General features: G+C 43.5%; 1 protein-coding gene across 8 annotated transcripts; it reads right to left on the bottom strand.

The window, feature by feature from the left end:
* Nucleotides 1–7,811: 7,811 nt before the first annotated feature.
* Nucleotides 7,812–18,191, bottom strand: MAP1LC3C (microtubule associated protein 1 light chain 3 gamma). Of its 8 annotated transcripts, none has more exons than XM_081492909.1 (8): nucleotides 18,144–18,191; nucleotides 17,325–17,432; nucleotides 16,604–16,661; nucleotides 14,135–14,181; nucleotides 13,029–13,114; nucleotides 12,867–12,922; nucleotides 12,557–12,663; nucleotides 7,812–8,525 (listed from the first exon to the last, which is right to left on the bottom strand). In XM_081492909.1, the coding sequence occupies exons 5-8, from the start codon at nucleotides 13,084–13,086 to the stop codon at nucleotides 8,300–8,302; spliced, it is 447 nt and encodes a 148-aa protein (XP_081349035.1). In that variant the 5' UTR covers nucleotides 13,087–13,114; nucleotides 14,135–14,181; nucleotides 16,604–16,661; nucleotides 17,325–17,432; nucleotides 18,144–18,191; the 3' UTR covers nucleotides 7,812–8,299. The 8 variants fall into 8 exon arrangements, with proteins under 8 accessions (XP_081349035.1, XP_081349038.1, XP_081349036.1 ...); XM_081492912.1 differs by lacking the exon at nucleotides 17,325–17,432 and adding an exon at nucleotides 14,253–14,296 and having other exon boundaries at nucleotides 18,144–18,175; XM_081492910.1 differs by having other exon boundaries at nucleotides 17,987–18,169.
* Nucleotides 18,192–18,966: the final 775 nt, after the last annotated feature.

Raw genomic sequence — 18,966 nt, 5'->3', positions numbered from 1 at the left:
TCCCTTTGGGGATGTGTACCTGAGATTTGTTCTCCTGTCTTGCTTGGTGGCCTTGTGAATAAATCCTTTCTCTGATGCAAATTCAGTGTCTCAGTGATTGGCTTGTTGAGTGTGGGCTCAAACAAAGCTGGTTCTAGAATACTATCCTCATACCTTGAACAACATATCTTCATAAAACCTTGAAAGTCAGGTTCAAATTTAGAGTTATCTGATACATCAGTATCCTGCATTGGGATGGGGTGGTAGTGAAATGGAACAGGACTCTATAATCCTTGCCCCCCAACCCCACCATGTCTTCTGCCTTGATTTTCGCCGGTGGAAAACTTTAGTCAAAGAATAAGTTTAATCAGAGAAGTGAGAAGTGCTGAAACAAAGGAAAACAGTCTAAGGAGGTTAAATAATAATAATGTCGTTATTAAGCATAGTCAAGGACCTTTAGCTCTTTCTCAAGGGCTATAGATAATATTCTGAGCCATATCCTGTGAGCTGTCTTATAGATACCAAAACACCAGGTGGAGAAACTAACTACATGATGACCAGACTGTACTTGAGCTGCCAAAATTCTGAGAATTGACCGTGAAGAAAGGGAACAAATGCACCCCGGAACTGAAGGTTAACTGTATCTAAAACAACCAAGATGATGCTAGCCCTACCACTGATGACCAATTGAAGATGACTGTTAGAGATGAGTATGTTATTTCTGCATGTAAACCCCCTCCACTCTGTTTATAAATGTTCTCACCCGCTGCTTGTTGGGGGCGGGGAGAAAGCCTGCCACCCTCCCCCCACAGTTGCCGGGCATCTGAAATAAGCAAACTTTCCTTTCCACCAACCTGGCCTGCTTATTGGCTTTTGAGCAGCGAGCAGCCAGACTCCCTATGCATACCTTTCCGCAACAGTAGGAGGGAGGTGTGGGTGATATATTGTCCTCGTTCAAAGATGTGGTCTCCCTCCTTGCTGTAACCAATAACATGAGGTGATTTGCTTAGACAGGGAAGGCCCTGGAAGTAGGCTGTACCAATTTGTGTAGGTAATTAATTCTGGAGCTTTGGTATCCTAGCACTGTTCAGAAGTGTCATGGGTTCTGGTGGGCACTGTGGACTCAGACCCATGGGAAGGGTTGTAACTGGAGAGGCCTAGAACAGTATCCTTTAAGTCAGCACCTGGGAAAAGGGCTTTTCTTGCCAAGATCTAAAGGTGGGGCTGAGGACGGGACTTTTCATAGGGCAGAAGTGAAAGTGTTAGTTGCTCAGTTGTGTCCTACTCTTTGCGATCCCATGGACTGTAGCCGGCCAGGCTCCTCTGTCCATGGAATTCTCCAGGCAAGAATACTGGAGTGGGTTGCCATTCCCTTCTCCAAGGGATCTTCCCAACCCAGGGATCAAACTCGGGTCTCCTGCATTGGAGGCAGATTCTCTACCGTCTGAGGTTTCAAGGTTTCAATTCAAATGATAACTTGGAGATATATGCATCTCGGTGAATTCTCATCATTTTTGTTCCTCCCATTTTTATGTTCCCTCATTCCTTCTTACTATTTGGATTCTTATACTGACAATTGATCACTGTCTCCAGTGTGTGTCCCTACTCCCAGCACAGTTTAGACCATACCCTAGCATGGGTCAGAGAACTATCCCTGACCTCCAGCAACAGGGAAAATCTGTGCACCTAAGATGTGGGAGGTGATTCCACAGCCTGAGACTTGGGCCTTGACAAGGAGCAGCCCCATGTGCAGAAGATCCTCAGGATCTGTGTTGAATTTAATCTGTCGCAGTGCACAGATGGGGGTGATGCTGGAGGTGAGGGCAGCTCAGCTTACAAAGGAAGAAGCAAGACAAAGGGAGAGGAAGGCCTCTCCCAGGCTGTGTACTCTGAAACCAGCTGCTTAGAGGGCAGCCTCCCTTGGATGCTGTAGACATTTTACACCTGCTGCTGCTGCTGCTAAGTCACTTCAGTCGTGTCACCCCATAGATGGCAGCCCACCAGGCTTCCCCGTCCCTGGGATTCTCCAGGCAAGAACACTGGAGTGGGTTGCCATTTCCTTCTCCAATGCATGAAAATGAAAAGTGAAAGTGAAGTCGCTCAGTCGTGTCCGACTCTGCACGACCCCGTGGACTGCAGCCTACCAGGCTCCTCTGTCCATGGGATTTTCCAGGCAAGAGTACTGGAGTGGGTTGCCATTGCCTTCTCTGATTTTACACCTAGGAAGTCCAAAATGAAGAGGTTGGTTTTCTGTAAAATTTAGTCTTTAGTCTTCCCATAGCCTCATCCTACAGGTCCTTCTTCTGCAGTAAATGGCAGCCATGTCCATCAATGCATTGCATCAGGCTGACACTGAGCTTCACCCTGAATTCCTCTCCCCCAATCCCATATCAAGTGCCTCAAGCCCTGGCAGTTTAACCTCCAAATTAGTCCTTGGATTTTGCCACTCCTCTTCATTTTTCTGGCCACCTCTTTATCCAAGCCACAGGCTCTAACTTGGACCACCTATATCTACTTCTGCCTTCAATCCTTTCTCATCACAGTCACAGAAATGACCTTAAAGTGTCCACTGGATCACTTCACCCCAGTGCTTGCAACTCTTTCATGACATCTTATCACATTTAGAACAAAATCCTAAGAAAATAAATGTTTTGCTTGATTTCTCCCCTGCCCACCTCTCTACATCTTCTCCTACTTTTCTCCTTCTTCCCTTTGCACTAGCTTCCTGGACTTTCAGAACAAAGGCAGCATATTCCAATGCATATAGGAGATAAGTAGGGAAGGAAATGAGGGAATGGAGATGAGAGAGAGCAAGCTGCTGCCTCCCTCATGCAAAATGTCTTCAAAAAGGAGAGCAAAATGACGTATTTTTTCAAAGCCAACTGGATCCCTCAAGGGAGGTTTAAGAGAAGCAGAAACAATGTTTATGTGATGGAACAGAGATCCAGAAAAATCTTACTCTTCCTCTAAGATGGGATCATAAAGTAGAACCAAAATGTAAGATGTTTAAGGACAGAAAGTACAAGCACCCTTATTAGACCGGATCTCATAAAATAAGAAGAGGAAAAAGAAAATTCCACATGACCTTTAGGATGATTCTTCAGAGAATAAAATCCAATCCAGGAAAAGTGAAGGTCAGTACCTGAATAATTCAGATAATTCCTTTGACTCTTGGTGATGTTTTCCCATGATCTATAAATTCTACAACATTCGTGTGCAGTCTTTGATTATTCTCTGGCTTCCATGACTATGTTCTTTCTCTCAGTGTGCATCAAAAACCCCTTGTGGAAGAGCATTCAGGTGGCTCAGTGGTAAAGAATTTGCCTACCAATGAAGGAGACAAATGAAGAAGATGCAGGTTTGATTCCTGGGTGGAGAAAATCCCCTCGAGAAAGAAATGGCAACCCACTCCAGTATCCTTGCTTGGGAAATCTCATGGACAGAGGCGACTGGCGGGCATGACCATGGTGCCTCAAAGAGCTGGACACAACTGAAGTGACTTAGCACACATGCATACAGTGTTTTCCAGGAGATCTGCCAGGTGTTTTATGCATCATATTTTATCTAATCTTGATCCTAGCCTAAGAGGGTAGTGTTGCCTTGGCGGGGACTCAGGATGCCCCATAGTCTGCCCAGGTAGCCTGGGATGGGTGGGGAGCGCCTGCTCCTGGGCCTGTCCTTGGATCAAGAGTCTGTGAGCTGTCAATGGGGAATCTATCACCCACTGATGGGATCGAAACAGGCCAAATGATGTGAAAATCACAGCACAAAACAATGCACTAATTAAAGGCACATAAGTCATCAGTGTGATCTGGATATTCTTTCCCTGCAGCACTATTTACAAGGGAAACCACTTCACAACAAGAAGATCCTTGCAAATATATGATTAGCACCTTCCATTTACTCTGTAGAGAAGCAGAAAACTTAAGAAACCTTGAGAATGACACTGTAAATCCACTGATCTGTCACACTCTCTTTTACCCTTTGGACTGATTTTCAGCTCTCTAATCCCCTTCTACAACCATCCATAATACTTGGTTTTCTATCTCAAGATCTTCCCAAATGTTTACACAAAACAATATACACACATTTCCATATTTTTATCAGAATAAGATTATTAATACATTGCTCTATGTAATTTTACTTCCACTAAATGTGTCACCAACACATTTCCAGATATGTACAAGCAAGTCTTCTCACTTTTTTCAGCTTCGTATAATATTTCAGTGTACAGATGACTGCTGTACAAAGAAAGCAAGAAAGCACTCTTTTACCCCTTTATTAGTAGTCATTTGTTTGTTACACTGCCTTTCCTGCTGAAGGGCCCTGAAGAGCCACTGTATTCCCTCTGGGCCCTCTTTATCTTTGTTGGCTGCAGTAAACGACCTTCCCATAGAGGGAGCCAGCACACCCTCCTTCAGGTCTCTGCTTCAGTATCACTTCCTTTTTAAAAAATAATTTTATTTATGTATTTGTTTGTTTTTGGCTGTGCTAAGTCTGCATTGCTGCACAGGCTTGTCTCTACTTGCGTAGAGTGGGGGTTGCTCTCTAGTTGCAGTGCGTGGGCTTCTCTTTGCAGCGGCTTATCTTGTTGAGCATGGACTCTAGGGCATGGGGCTTCAGTAGTTGAGGCACAGGGGCTTTTTAGTTGCAATCCCTGGGCTCCAGAGCACAGGTTCAATAGTTGTGGCACACGAGCTTAGCTTCTCCATGGCATGTAGGATCTTCCTGGACCAGGGACTGAACCCATGTCTCCTGCATTGACAGGCAGATTCTTCTACCACTGAGCCACCAGGGAAGCCCTCGGCACCATTTCTTTAGCAAGGCCTTCCTCTTTCATCCGTAGACTATCCTGTTGCCTATCTCATCATTCTTTAATCAAGGGCTGACCTTCTTTGTCTTAATAATACTTACAATTACATGAAATCATGTCTTCTGATTCATTATCTCCTTTAAGGGAGTCCACGAATCAGGGACTTCAGCTGATACTAAACAAATGTTCAATATACATTCAATAAATAAATAAATGAGTGAATATATGTTTACTACCTCTGCAAGTATTGCATTTCCTTGGATTGGGATTGTTGGCATAAAACTTAGGTAAACACAGCCATATTGCCCTAAAATTGTGAACACATTTGTATTCCTCATCAGCAATGCTCCAGAGTACTTATCTCCCATAATCTGGCTACTATGGAGTATTATCATTTTAAAAATTTTCCCCAGTAAGATGAGTGAAAAATAACCATCCCATAACTAACTTTCTTTGTATTCCTTCAGCTATGTGAAATATGAAATGTCTTTTCGAATTTTTATTGGCCATTTGTATTTCATTGTTTATTTCTATGGTACCTACAATTACTCTGTATTAACATACAATATTTAAACTAAAACACAGCTTCAAACAAAATAATTTTAAATATATAATAAGAATATGAATAACTTGCTATGTGCTAAGCACTGTTTTAGGAATGATTCATATATCACCTCATTTAATCCTCTCCCAAACCCCACAGGGTAAATACTTTTATTATCTACATCTTATAAATGATGACCCTGAGGGCATCTGAGGCATTGAGATTTCCCAAGGTGGCACAGATGGAAAGAGCAGTCTGGCCCTTCACACATGATGTGCTAATAGAAGTTACCATCTGTCTATGAAATGAGATATCATGAATCTTCTCATGAATCTAGGTCATGGTAAGTACTCTGTAACAATTGACCAATCTCACTCACTTGCATGTGGCTCTTTTCATATTAACCTGATTGTTTAGACAGAACTGGCAGTGTAATTTGCAGGGCCCAGTGAAAAATGAAAATGCATGGCTCCTGTTAGAAAGTTAAGAGTTTCAAGATGGCAATAGCAAAGCGGTAAACCAAGGGGCCGTTCTCAGTGCAAGGTCCTGTACAACAAATGTCTATGCCGCTGTCCTAGGGTACAATCCACAGTTTTGACAGATAAATCAACACAGAGAGAGAAAGTAACTGTGCTGAGAACAGAGACAGGCCTAGCCATTGAATCCAGGTTTGTCTGATTACAAGGTTTGGGTATGTCATTGTTGTTTAGTCACTAAATTGTGTCCAACTCTTTGTGACCTCATGGACTCTAGCCAGCCAGGCTCCTCTGTCCATGGAATTTCCCACGCAAGAATACTGGAGTGGGTTGCCATTTCCTTTTCCAGGGGATCTTCCTGATCCAGGGAGATCATTGGCAATGGCAGGTGGGTTCTTTACTGCTGAGCCACCAGGGAGGCCCTCTCCTGGTATAATGTTGGGTTATGTACCTGCTCAAATTATACCCATGGAATTTATCCTACTTGAGCTGGAAGGAGGATGGAAAGAGATGAACTATAAATAGGATACTTTTTCAAGGGATGAGAAGAAAAAGCAGAGTGGTCTTATCGCCCATGATTCTAGATGTTATTGGGGCCCAGGGCAGGCTGCCCCCTAGTAAGTCACAGGGCATATTGCTTACTTTGAATTGAAGTTATTTAAGAAACAGCCAATGCAAGATAGACACTCTGAGCCTCCTTTCTGTCTCCTCAAAAGCAGAAAATAAATCTCCTGTCAAAGGTGTGCTCCCTGCATCTGAAGATAGAAGGGCACCCTTATCACCAGAGATAGAGCATTTGGTGTTGAGAAGCCTGTATAAACAAACCTTGTACTCTTTTCATTTACCATCCCAAGCCCAAAGTCTTTAGATTCCTCACTAACTGGGCACCCTAAGCCCAAGTTTCTTTATCCTGTCCATTCCTCAGAAATGTATTGCTTATGTCTAAAAAGTATAAATTCTGCCTGATTTGGCCACCTCTTTCATACTTCTTAGGTCCCATTTGTATGGATCTGTGGGTGCACAAATTAGTTTGTTTTTCTCCTCTTAATCTGTCATGTCAATTTAATTATTAGTCCAACCATGGGAACTTAAAGATGGATAGAGAGAGAAATATCCTCCTCCCTGCTAGTCTCAAGTGACTTAGACTCATGGTATGAGGGATACTCAGACCCTAGGAGCCTGGGAGTTTGAGTTGGGGGGATGGCTGAGAAGCAGGGTCCTCTGTGTTGAAGAGCAGGGCACACACAGTTAGAGACAATAACAGGGAGAGAAGGCACGGAATATACTTTCTTGAAAGAGCAATGGAGCCCTGACTTGGAAGCCCTATGATGCCTGAAGAACCAAGAAACTCCTCCTATCAGACGCTTGGCAACAGGAAATCAGTGAGAGAGTCTGAGACTCTTTCTATGTGAGAGTGTCCCTGTGTAGCCTGTGTGAGTCTAGTATTTTTGATGCAAAGTCTGTTTTTACTATGGATGCCTACCACATCTTTCCTCGGTGTTTGTTGGCCCTTATCCCCTGGGTTGGGGATATAATTGGTGTTGTGGTGATCCAAGCCTTCCCTGAATATTGGTCGGGGCCTTCTCTTTGTTCTGTGGTTGTCACAGCCCTGTCAGGGGCAGGGTCTGCTCCCTAGTTGTTGGTATAAAAGCTCCAGATCCACTTCTAAGCTGCAGTGTGAGGTGGGCAGGATGGGCAGGCTCCCGTTGTTAAAGTAGCCACTGAGTACTCCTCTGCAGGAGGCATCCACCAAGAAGTATGCTCTCTGTTGTCACCTGTCACCCTTTGTGTGCACTCACAAAATGCGCTGTTGTGGGCACTGCTCTCAGCCCCTTCTCAGCCATGGGCATGCTGGCAATCAGCTCAGATGCTCCAAAGAAACAACACTCACAAACTTCTATAAATTATTTGAAACTGAGCAGTCACCACTTTGGCATAAATCTATGAGGGGCACAGACAGAATAAAAGAACATGAGGGGAAACAACCAAGTCAAGTGAATGCTGTGGAAATAACAATAATCTCTTTAATGACATAGATAAGGCCACTTCCCCTCTGCAGTCATTCCACCCGCCTCCCCCACCCCACCACTCCCAAATGAGGCAGTTCAGGATGGCTGCACCAGGCTCCATGGAGACCAACTATAGGTCACAGGGTCTCCACGCCCAAGCATACTCAGGACTCCTGCCCACCAAGGCAGATCACAGACCTCCAGGGCCTCCAGCTTGGCCTCCATCACAGGAAACACTTAAAATACCTCCCCAGCTCATTGCACAAGTTAACTACTTCCTTCTCAGAAAAGACTATTTCCAAAATTTTCAAGGGCCACCAAAGAGGGTGAGCACAAAAAAGGAAACACGGCAGGTCTTGCCTCTCTGTCATGGTTGGTGCTGATCACTGCAGGGGGCTTTGCCCCCGGATCATCACCGCACACACAGAAAGCAATCCGTGCCTCCTGCACTGTGAACTCAATGGTTAGAGGACACGTGCTAGAGAGGATGGCAGGGCCTGTCCTCCCCAAGGCTGCTGCCATCCTCGGGGGCTGCTGACCCCAAGCAGCCAAACATCTCCTGGGAGGCATAGGTCATGTACACAAAGCCATCCTCGTCCTTGTAGTCCCTGTAGATCTCTGCCATGGTCACATTCATACTTCCCAGGCTCTTGTTGTTCACCAGCAAGTAAAAGGCTTCAGTGGCCCCTAGGACCATGCGGCTCCTGGGTTGGAGAAGAGGGTGTGCGGGGGGCAGGAAGGGGAAAAATTAACCTGGAAGGGAAAAAGTTAACCTGGAAGGGAATGACCCACAGCCTTTCTTACATTTATTTGGCCAGTGTAAGCCTATCTACCCAAGATGCCCCCACCTCTCTACTCCAGGGCTTTACCCTCAAACTTTAGAATTACGTAGGAGAGTCCTGTTGAAAGTGGACTCCATCCCACAGGTTTTGGTTTAGTAGATCTTGGAAGCAGCCCAGGAATCTGTAAGACCGTGAGGCAGGCAGAACTTGCCCTGAAACATTACTCTAGACTCACAGGCAGTCTAACTTCCAATCTTGCTGCTCCCCAGAGTCTTTCAAAGTGTCATTTATATCTATTTGCTTGCTTATACTAGTGACTGCTAAAACAGGAATTTATATCTGGTCATTACCTTTTTTGAAAATTTTTATTTCTTTATTTTTGTCTGTACTGGGTTTTCGTTACTGCGTGCATGCTTTCTCCAGTTGTGGCAAGCAGGGGCTACTCTCTAGTTGCTGTTCCTCGGCTTCTCATTAGGATGACTTCTCTTTTTGTGGAGCGCTGGCTCTAGGGCCCTAAGGCTTCAGCAGCTGGGTTGCACAGGCTTAGTTGCCCCAAGGCATGTGGGATCTTAGTTCCCAGACAAGGGGTCAAACCTGCGCCCCCTGCATTGGCATGCAGATTATTAATTACTGACCGCAAGGAAAGTGGAAAGTCTCTACTTAACTTTTTTATATACAACTTCAGTCTTTGTTCCATTTCATTCCCTAATAACGATAAACTAAGGCACAGAAGCTAAAGAATCTGATGGAAGCAACCCAAGTGTCCGTCAACATGTAAATAGATAAACCAAACGTGGTCCATCCATCAATGGAGTATTAATCACCCTAAAAAAAGGAAGGAAATTCTGACAAGTAAATGCTACAATATGGATGAATTTTAAGGACAGTATGTTCAGTGAAATAAGTCAGTCACAAAAGGATACCATATGATCCCACTTGCATGAGGTACCTAGCATAGTCAAATTCATAGAGATAGAAGGTAGAATGCTGGTTTCCAGGGATTAGGGGAGGAGAGGATGGGAAAAGCAGTCTTTAATGGGGACGGAGTTTTCCTTTGGGAAGATGAGATGGATACTGATAATGGTTGCACAACAATGTGAATGTACTTAAAGCCATGATTTGCTCGCTTAAAAATGATTAAAATAATGTTTTATCACAATTAAAAATATAATAATAAAAGAAATCAAAGAATCTGCCTATCGTAGCTCTCTATCTCTCTGCAGTAAATAAGATAAATTTATTAGAAACTGGCTAAAAGATTGTTCATTTTTCTGGAGATTTGAAATGTCTTCAAACTCATAGATGAGCCCAGACTGTGAGACCATCCCATTAAAAACTAGAAAAAATATTCTTAGCTCAAAAATGCTAAGTAAATATGCCTCAGTTTGCTATGAATTTTAAGTTAAGAATTTCCTGAGTGGTGCAAAGAAAACACATAATGCTGTGTATTTTGACATGTCAGTTAAGCAGCTTTGGGGTGACATTTGAAAAAGGTTGTTGTTGTTTAGTTGCTAAGTTGTGTCCTACTCTTTGCCACCCCATGGATTATAGCTCCCAGGTTCCTGTGTCCATGGGGATTCTCCAGGCAAGAATACTGGAGTGGGTTGCCATTTCCTCCTGGACCCAGAGATCAAACCTGCATCTTCTGCATTGGCAGGCATAGTCTTTACCACTGAGCAACATGGGCAGGGATTGAACCCGGGTCTCCTGCATTGCAGGCAGACGCTTTACCATCTGAGCCACCAAGGAAGCCCATTTGGAAAAACATTACTATGCAAAAGTATAAATCCCTCCCCTTGGGTTGTGGATGCAGAGAAGCAGCCGTGTTTGGCTAGATTCATAGGAGTTCTGAATTGTTTTAGTAGCAGAGCAAGATGAATCTGTTGGCAGTGGCTTGCCCTGTCTGACCACCCTCCATCCAGACCTTAGAGGTACAGACATTACACCCCTAGTCTTAGCTAGGAGGAGTTAAATTTATGTGGTGGGTGGGAGAGGAAGTAGTTTCAGAATCTGGTTAACTAACACTGGATAATCCAAAGACCAAACCCTGACCATTGCACTGCTCTCGTGTGGTGAGCAAATGCCTGTTCTACATGGAAAGAGTAGATCTGAAGATGGGGCTTCTATATTCCCACATTGCACCTTCATCTCCTTTCTTCTTCCACTATGGTCTCATTTTATTAAGGGTGAGGGGTCTCCAAGAGTGAAAACTCTAATTTGAATGTTGTTTAGCGTAGGACTTTGGGTCTGTATGTTTCATTGCTCTTTGTGCAGCTCCCAGCACAGGGCATGATACATAATGTGTGCTTAATATCAGTGTGTTTAATGACTTAATGTTAAGATTCAAGTCATCTAAACACATTGATATTAAGCACCCATTATGATTTAATGTAAAGATTCAACAGCTTCCCTGGTGGCTCAGATGGTAAAGAATCTGCTTGCAATGCAGGAGACCAGGTTCTCCAGGGTCGGGGAGATCCTCTGGAGAAGGAAATGGCAACCCACTCCAGTATTCTTGTCTGGGAAATCCCATGGACAGAGGAGCCTGGTGAGCTACAGTCCAGGGGGTTGGAAAGAGTTGGACATGACTGAGTGACTAACATACACACAAAGATTCAAAATTATTAGGATGAAGGATGAAGAGTATGATAACTGGAGGTGTACCTGCATGGAAAAAAGGAGGAAGTTGTGTCAAAACTCACTTTTTGGTGAAGCCATGCTGTGCCCCAGCAGCCTGTATGCTGACAGAAGGAGGGGTCTAGACCCGACTGTGGCTCTCCTTGAGTTGCCCCAATTTCCATGGATTAACCTAACCCTTAAGTAGGTCTGAGAAGAATGCAGGGTCTTCTGAAAGAGCTCATTTTTTAAAAAATCATAATAAATTCTCAGATGAAACTGTCTGCATCAGCCAAAACTTTTGAGAGGTTGTTTTCAGCACAGGGAGACTCACATACCAGCCATGTTTATGGAGCCCTTAGTCAGCTATTTTTGGTTTCATATCATTTTTTATTGAGTCCAGCTGGCAGATGACAACTTCAATCCCTTAAGCTTCAAAGTCAGCAACACTGGTTTTACTCTACACCTTTCCTTGTTCTGAATGGAAGAAAGAAGGATGTGAGGAAGGTGTGGTTCTCCTGCTTGGTGATTCAGCAGGTGGACAGTGCATTTTCCTATCCCAAATTCCCTCCCAGCCACAAGGGGGAAAATATTTAGAGGTAAAATGCTGTCACTGGGCTTTTAAAATAGCTGAAAACAGGGCTTTGGACCAGTTTCTAAAGGTTCCTCTGAAAAATTCTTAGAGAAATTTGAAGGCAGAAATTAAAGCACAGTACCAGTAAAATGTGGAAACAAAGGAAAAAATAGCTGATACATCAATATTGGGAGCACTCACTTATTTTAGGGTGGTAGCAATATATTTGACATCATTTTAAAATTGGTTACTCATGAGATCATCCTTTTTAAAAGCATAGTTGGGGCTCCCCTGGTGGCTCAGTGGTAAAGAGTCCAAGAGTCCGCCTGCCAATGCAGGAGACACAGGTTCTTCAATTCCTGGTCCTGGAAGATGCCACATGTCAAAGAGCAACTAAGCCCTTGCACCACAGGTACTGAGCCTGTGCTCTAGAGCCCGGGAGCCACAACTACTGAGCCCATGTGATGCAACTACTAAAGCCCACACACCCTAGAACCATGCTCATCAGCAAGAGAAGCCACCACAATGAGAAGCCCGTGCACCAGAACTAGAGAGTAGCCTCCACTGGCCACAACTAGAGTAAAGCCCACACAGCAACGAAGATGCAGGACAGCCACACACACACACACACACACAGAAAGGCATAGTTGAAGAGAAAGGGGAAGCACAAATCATTCTCCTTCGCTCTGCACATCCCATCTCTCACTGTTCCAAACGCCCAAGCCCGCACAACACACACCCCCACAGGCACTTGGCTACCTACCGAATAACACTGAGGAACTGGGTCATGGTCAGTTCCTGTGGGACCAGGAACTTGGTCTTGTCCAGCCGGGGCAGGAACTTCTCCCTGGGGTAGCGCTCCACTATCACCTGTCAAGGGTTTTAACTTGAATCTCCTCTGAAGCAAATGTCAAAGGATACACCTCAGTTTTCTATGTCTTAGGAACTTGGACTAGAAAGAAGGAGGTCATTGGCTGGGTTTTGGTTTTGCAAAGAATAGGATCTCACAGCCCTCCTGCCCCTAATCCCAGCCCTCACCCCCACCCCCACTCCCCAGGACAATGGAGTCTTACCGGGATCTTGCCTGGGAACTTCACTCTGATTCCAGCAACTTCCTCTCTTCTGGTTGCTGTGAACATTTAAGACTAAATGAGCACATCAGCATATACAGAAGTCTGTACCTTCTCTCGCTGTCTCAAGGGCCAAAACCCAGACAGCTATTCTGAGAGCTTTACCTAAGCTCTTCCTCTGCTTGAAAGGTCTGAGGCTTGGGCTTTTCTGTGGAGTCTGCATTTTGCTCAACAGTTGTGTCTGTGTCTGCCTGGGAAAAAAAAAAAAAAGTCTTACCACCAGGACCTAATTCATCCTTCCAGCTGCTTCCAAACTGCCGGCAGGAGCCCAGAGGAGGCTTTTATGTAGGGCTGTGTGACATCAGCCTTCTCCAACCCTCCCTTCTCCCCATTCCCCCTCCCTGGGCAGGAGGAGGTCAGTTCTGAGAAAGGAAATGAAACAGCCACCTGGTTGCTGGTTCAAGAAAGTCAACTTCGCTCACTACTATTTAAAAATTTTGTTTTTGCTAAAGAAATTAAAATTTACAATGTCATTCATTGGTCATCGAGGCTTCCCTGGTGGCTCAGAGGTAAAAATCTGCCTGCCATTGCAGGAGATGAGGGTTCGATCCCTGGATCAGGAAGATCCCCTGGAGAAGGAAATGGCAATCCACACCAGTATTCTTGCCTGGAAGATTCCATAAACAGAGGAGCCTTGTGGGCTACAGTCCATGGGGTGGCAAAGAGTCCGACACAACAGTGACTAAAACAAAAAGCACTGGTCCTCCCTATAAATGGTCCTATGAGCCTAAGCTAAGAAGTTACGGATAGAAACAGTTTCATGCGAGGACATTGTAACACTACAGTAATGAAGCAAATTGAAGAGTGATTCACCTTACCCTGAAACATATTGCTATTTTTCACAGTAAGAAATATTAACAGGTATTCCGAAAAGTTTGAACAATTTGTCTAGATAAAAATATGTAAAGCCAGCATTAAAATCCAGATATGTATCAAAGTAGTATAGCACTCTGCAGCTTTCCAGCATATTTTGTTCATATTTTTACAGGTCTAGGAATGTGTGTAGAACACTGATTATTATTCTCAGGATCTTGCATTTAAAAGATGATGAAACTGAGATCCATGGAAACTGACTCACTGGTCAAATGGATAGATGGACCCAGTTCTCCTTATTCTCAGATCAGGGTGTTTCACCTGATTGTGCTTCTTTTATGCATTAATTATGGTTCTAGTGATTCAGCTTCCCCATTTGATGCTGATCACCTCCTTACCTTACATCCAGGAGCACAGCAGTCCTGCCATCTTATTCAGATATGACCTAAGAATAAATAAGACCATTTGGATTTCTTCCACTGTCTCTGAAGATACCATGATTTTCATGGGTCATACCTGGTTCCGTTCCATGCAGAACACTGGACATTGAAGTCTTCAGCCTAATGATGATGACATAGAAAAAGCCAAATATTCTCTAGGTTTTTTGAGGGACACAAAGAAAAGTAGGTTATTCTGCTCTTTTATGGGCTTCCCTTGTGGCTCAGCTGGTAAAGAATCCACCTGCAATGCGAGAGATCTCTGTTCGATCCCTGGGTTGGGAAGATCCCCTGGAGAAGGGACAGCTACCCACTCCAGTATTCTGGCCTAGAGAATTCCATGGACTGGATAGTCCATGGGGTCACAAAGAGTTGGACACATTGAGAGACTTTCACTTTCACTACTTAAAACTTCTTCATTAAAACTATTTTTTTGCCTTTTCTCCTGCCTAGGAAGCTAGGTAGGCTTTCCTGGTAAAAAATCCACCTGCCAATGCAGGAGATGCAGGTTCAGTCTCTGGGTCAGGAGGATCCCCTGGAGAAGGAAATGCCACCCACTCCAGTATTCCTTGCCTGGAAAATTCCACAGAGAAGCCTGTCAGGATACAGTTCATGGAGTCACCAAAGAGTCAGAAGTGACTTAGTAACTAAAGAACAATAACAGGAAGCTAGGATTTCATTCAGTTGCTGGACTCACTCTGAGTCCTTGAGTCCACAGGGAGGAGAGGGAACTTGGCCTCACTAGTCAGAAGAGTGTCTTAGAAGGCTTGCGGATCCTAGGGCCATTCCTCCATAGACAATGTCCTTCCTGGACTCTATGCAGGCGTGGGAGTAGGTTGGGGCAATGACTAGAGGTGCTGGCATCCTGTTATGGTCTGACAGTCTTCCACAGAGACATGATTGACTTGAGGCCCTTTTCTCTTCCCTTTCTTGGTTTTGCCTTCCTTCTCATCTCCATTCAATATCATCTAACCAATCCCTTAAGCTCTGGGCTTTCAAAATGTCTTTTTATTGCTCAAGAAGAAAGAATCTTACGTATTTCATATTAACTTTATGATATTTTTCTTTCCTAGATACTTATACTTGAGAAAAATAATCATTATTGCCATTTAATGGTTAAAAATCAGGGACATTACTTTGCCAAAAAGGTCCGTATAGTCAAAGCTATGGTTTTTCCAGTAGTCAGGTATGGATGTTAGAGATGGACCGTAAAGAATACTGAGAACTGAAGAATTGCTGCCTTTGAATTGTAGTGCTGGAGAAGACTCTTGAGTCTTGGACTTAAGGAGACTCTTAAGTCCTTGGACTATAAGGAGATCAAACCAGTCAATCCTAAAGGAAATCAGTCCTGAATATTCATTGGGAGGACTGATGCTAAGGCTGAAGTTCCAATACTTTGGCCACCTGATGTGAAGAGCTGACTTACTGGAAAATATCCTGATGCTGGGAAAGATTGAACAAGAGGATAAGGGGTTGGCAGAAGAATGAGATGGTTAGATAGCATCACCGACTCAATGGATATGAGTTTGAGCAAACTCGGGGAGATAGTGAAGGACAGGGAAGCCTGGTGTGCTGCAGTTTATGGGGTGGCAAAGAGTCGAACACAACTTAGTCAAGTCCACAAGCTAAGTCAAGTACAACTCTTTGCCATCCCATGGACTGTAGCCCCTCCAGGCTCCTCTGTTTATGAGATTTCCCAGGCAAGAACACTGGAGTGGGTTTCCAGTTCCTTCTCCAGAGGGTCTTCCTGACCCAGGGATCAAACCCGCATCTCTGGCATTGCAGGCAGATTCTTTACTGCTGAGCCACCAGGGAAGCCCCCTAATTGTAATAGATAAACATAAAAAAAAGTTGATTTTTACCCACATCGCACTCCAATACAGGTAGGAGACTCCCTGTTTGGCATTGTTTCAGAAGAAATTCAGGTGCACATGCTGCTGTACACTTGAAATTCTGTCACCTCAAGGTCCTTTGTTTCCACAATTTTAGGTGAGAAAAATAGGTGGAAAAGACACTTACACTTAGCCTTGTCAGACTTAAAGTGTTTAACGTGGTAATATCTCATAGTGTTCACTCATATTCCATTGATGAACATTAATCATATAACTGTACCTATAGAGAGGCCTCTATCATAATCACTACTTTCTCCAACATAGTGATTATATTCCAAGCAACTACTATGTCCCTTATTAATTTTACATTTTAATATTCCACAAAAATAGTATGCATACCATTTGGTACACATATACATACTTGGAAAAGTAAATGGCAATCCACTCTAATATTCTTGCCTAGGAAATCCCAAGGACAGGAAATCCCAAGGTGGTCTACATCCATGGGGTCGCAAAGAGTCAGATATAACTTGGTGACCAAAACAACAACAAGCAAAAAACATACCACTTGGGGCTGACCTCTGGATCTTTTACTTACTAGCTGTGTGACCTTGTGGCAATTGATACAACCAACTTCTCTCTCTGCCTCAGTTACCCTGTGTGTAAAATAAAAACAATATCTACTCTGGGGGACTGTAAGCATCAAATGAATTAGTTAATATATGCAAACACTTACAACAATCGCTTGTACATACAACTCAAAAAGTGTAAGTTAATGTTGTCACCATTTAATTGATGAACAGCTTGAGGATCAGAGGGGTAATGGCATGTGAAAAAGACAAGGTCAGTCTGGACAATAGACTTGGTTTATCAATACCACAAATGTCTTCATCGTCACTATTTCCCTCATTGGAATAGGCAGGGAGCACACATTGTGTTTGACACTGTATTTGTTAATTACTACCTATATTTTCTCATTTCTTCTGGAAAAGAGAACTGAAGCTCAGAGAAACAAAGTAACATGCTCTGGATTGCACAGGTGGTAGAATTTGAACAACACAAAAAACCATGCTGCTAACGTGTTCTTGAATTTTAAGTTGAAAAGCTGGGAGTAGAAAATATTGTGCTCTAAGGGGAAATATTTTCTTAAACATTTCTCTGGCAACTTCCTCATCTACACAGTTCTTAAAGGGCCAGACACTGTCATTCCAGTGTACAAACCTTTAAAGTTCAGATCAAAATGAAGAATACCCCCTCAATACCTCCAAATGTAGGTATTAAACACTTTAAGTTTATAAAAAAGAATACCCCTTCAATACCTCCAAAGACTATTTCTTCCTTTAGTCCCCAAATATCATCACAGATGATCTCTTCAGAAATCAAAAGATGGCATCCCAGAATAAAGGTGAGTAGCCTGCCTCCAGGTCCTATGGGGGTAAGTGTAAATGATTTAAGGTCCTGCCCCACAGCTCCAAAAATCCACTGCCATAATCCTTGGTCTCCTTTAATGAGTCAAATTTTCAGGTGTTTGTGTCTTATGGGAAAAAAATTAAACTCTTCTGACATCAAAGCATCCCATAGACACAGGGAAATAGAAAGGGGAAAATAAGCCTAATGTGAGTTTGGACCACAGTTTGAAAACTAGGTTGGAGAGGTGGCAGGCTTTGATGAGATCAGCCACAGAGGGAGTTCCAAGCCCATTATTTTTAAGATTCTAGGCAAATTCTTGCTTCTCCACCTCTTATTTATTCTAATGTATGGTTTGGCACAGTGGTAGAGAATCTGCCTGCTAATGCAGAAGATGCTAGAAATGCTGCTTTGATCTGAGTTGGGAAGATCCTCTAGAGAAGGAAATGGCAACCCACTCAAGTATTCTTGCCTGGTAAATCCCATGGACAGAAGAGTATGATGGGCTACAGTCCATGGGGTCGCAAAAAGTAGGACAGGACTGAGCACACACACACACACACACAACACTCACATTCCTGACAACACCTGACCGTTGGTCCTGTAGCCTCCTAACAAACCTCCATGTTTAGAATGGTCTGGCAAAGCTAGTTTCACTTTTCTGCAAACATATTCTGTACATCCCTTTCTCTAAGTTTTGGTCACAGAAAGCATCCCAACTGCCTCTTTACCTGCCTTCGTTTCACACATCGCATTCAAGGACAATCAGGTTCCAAATTCTAAAAAAGTTCCAAAGAAGAACCTGTCTATTTCTCTTGGAATATTTGCTATAGGTACAACTTATATCCCATTAATACCTCCAGGGGCTTCCCAGATGGCGCTAGTGGAAAAGAACCTGCCTGCCAGTGCAGGAGACAGAAGAGACGTGGGTTCATTCTCTGGGCTGGGAAGATTCCCCTGAAGGAGAAAATAGAAACCCACTCCAGTACTCTTGCCTGGAGAATTGCATGGACAGAGGAACCTGGCAGGCTGCAGTCCATGGGGTTGCAAAGAATATGGCACAACTGAAGTAACTTAGCTTGTACGCATGCAGTAACACCAGACACATTTTTTTTTCTTTTTCTTGTGTATATGACATATAAACAGCTCTGGCTTATTCCCATCAAACATGTCCCTCACAGTGTAGAAGACAAAGAGGTAACCAAGACACAGAACCTACCCTCACTGGGTAGTCACACTTGAGTCTTTCTTGTCTCTGTTCTGTATTAATTGGATCATTTGTTGTATAGATCTAATCTTCTCTACAACAAAAACATATCTATGAAGCATCCTGGCATCCAGAATGATTTATATCATGAAATGGAGTAAACTTTCCAAGGAAGGCTGTCAAGTGTTTCTCCTTCTTCTAGCCCCTTTTCTGTAATATCTTTCCTGTTATATATTTTTGTGGCTAGTAAAATTACTAAAACATTCCTCTTTTGGTTGAATAAATTAGCTTTCAAATCTTAATTACTCTGAAATCTTGAGAGGGAGAATTTTCACTTTTTTCCAAAA

Source organism: Giraffa tippelskirchi, chromosome 5 (assembly GCF_054371585.1).
Source record: "Giraffa tippelskirchi isolate mGirTip1 chromosome 5, T2T-mGirTip1v1.2.pri, whole genome shotgun sequence".
NCBI lineage: Eukaryota > Metazoa > Chordata > Mammalia > Artiodactyla > Giraffidae > Giraffa > Giraffa tippelskirchi.
The sequence above is the reverse complement of the archived record's forward strand: the minus strand, read 5'-3'. Positions and strand labels throughout refer to the sequence as shown.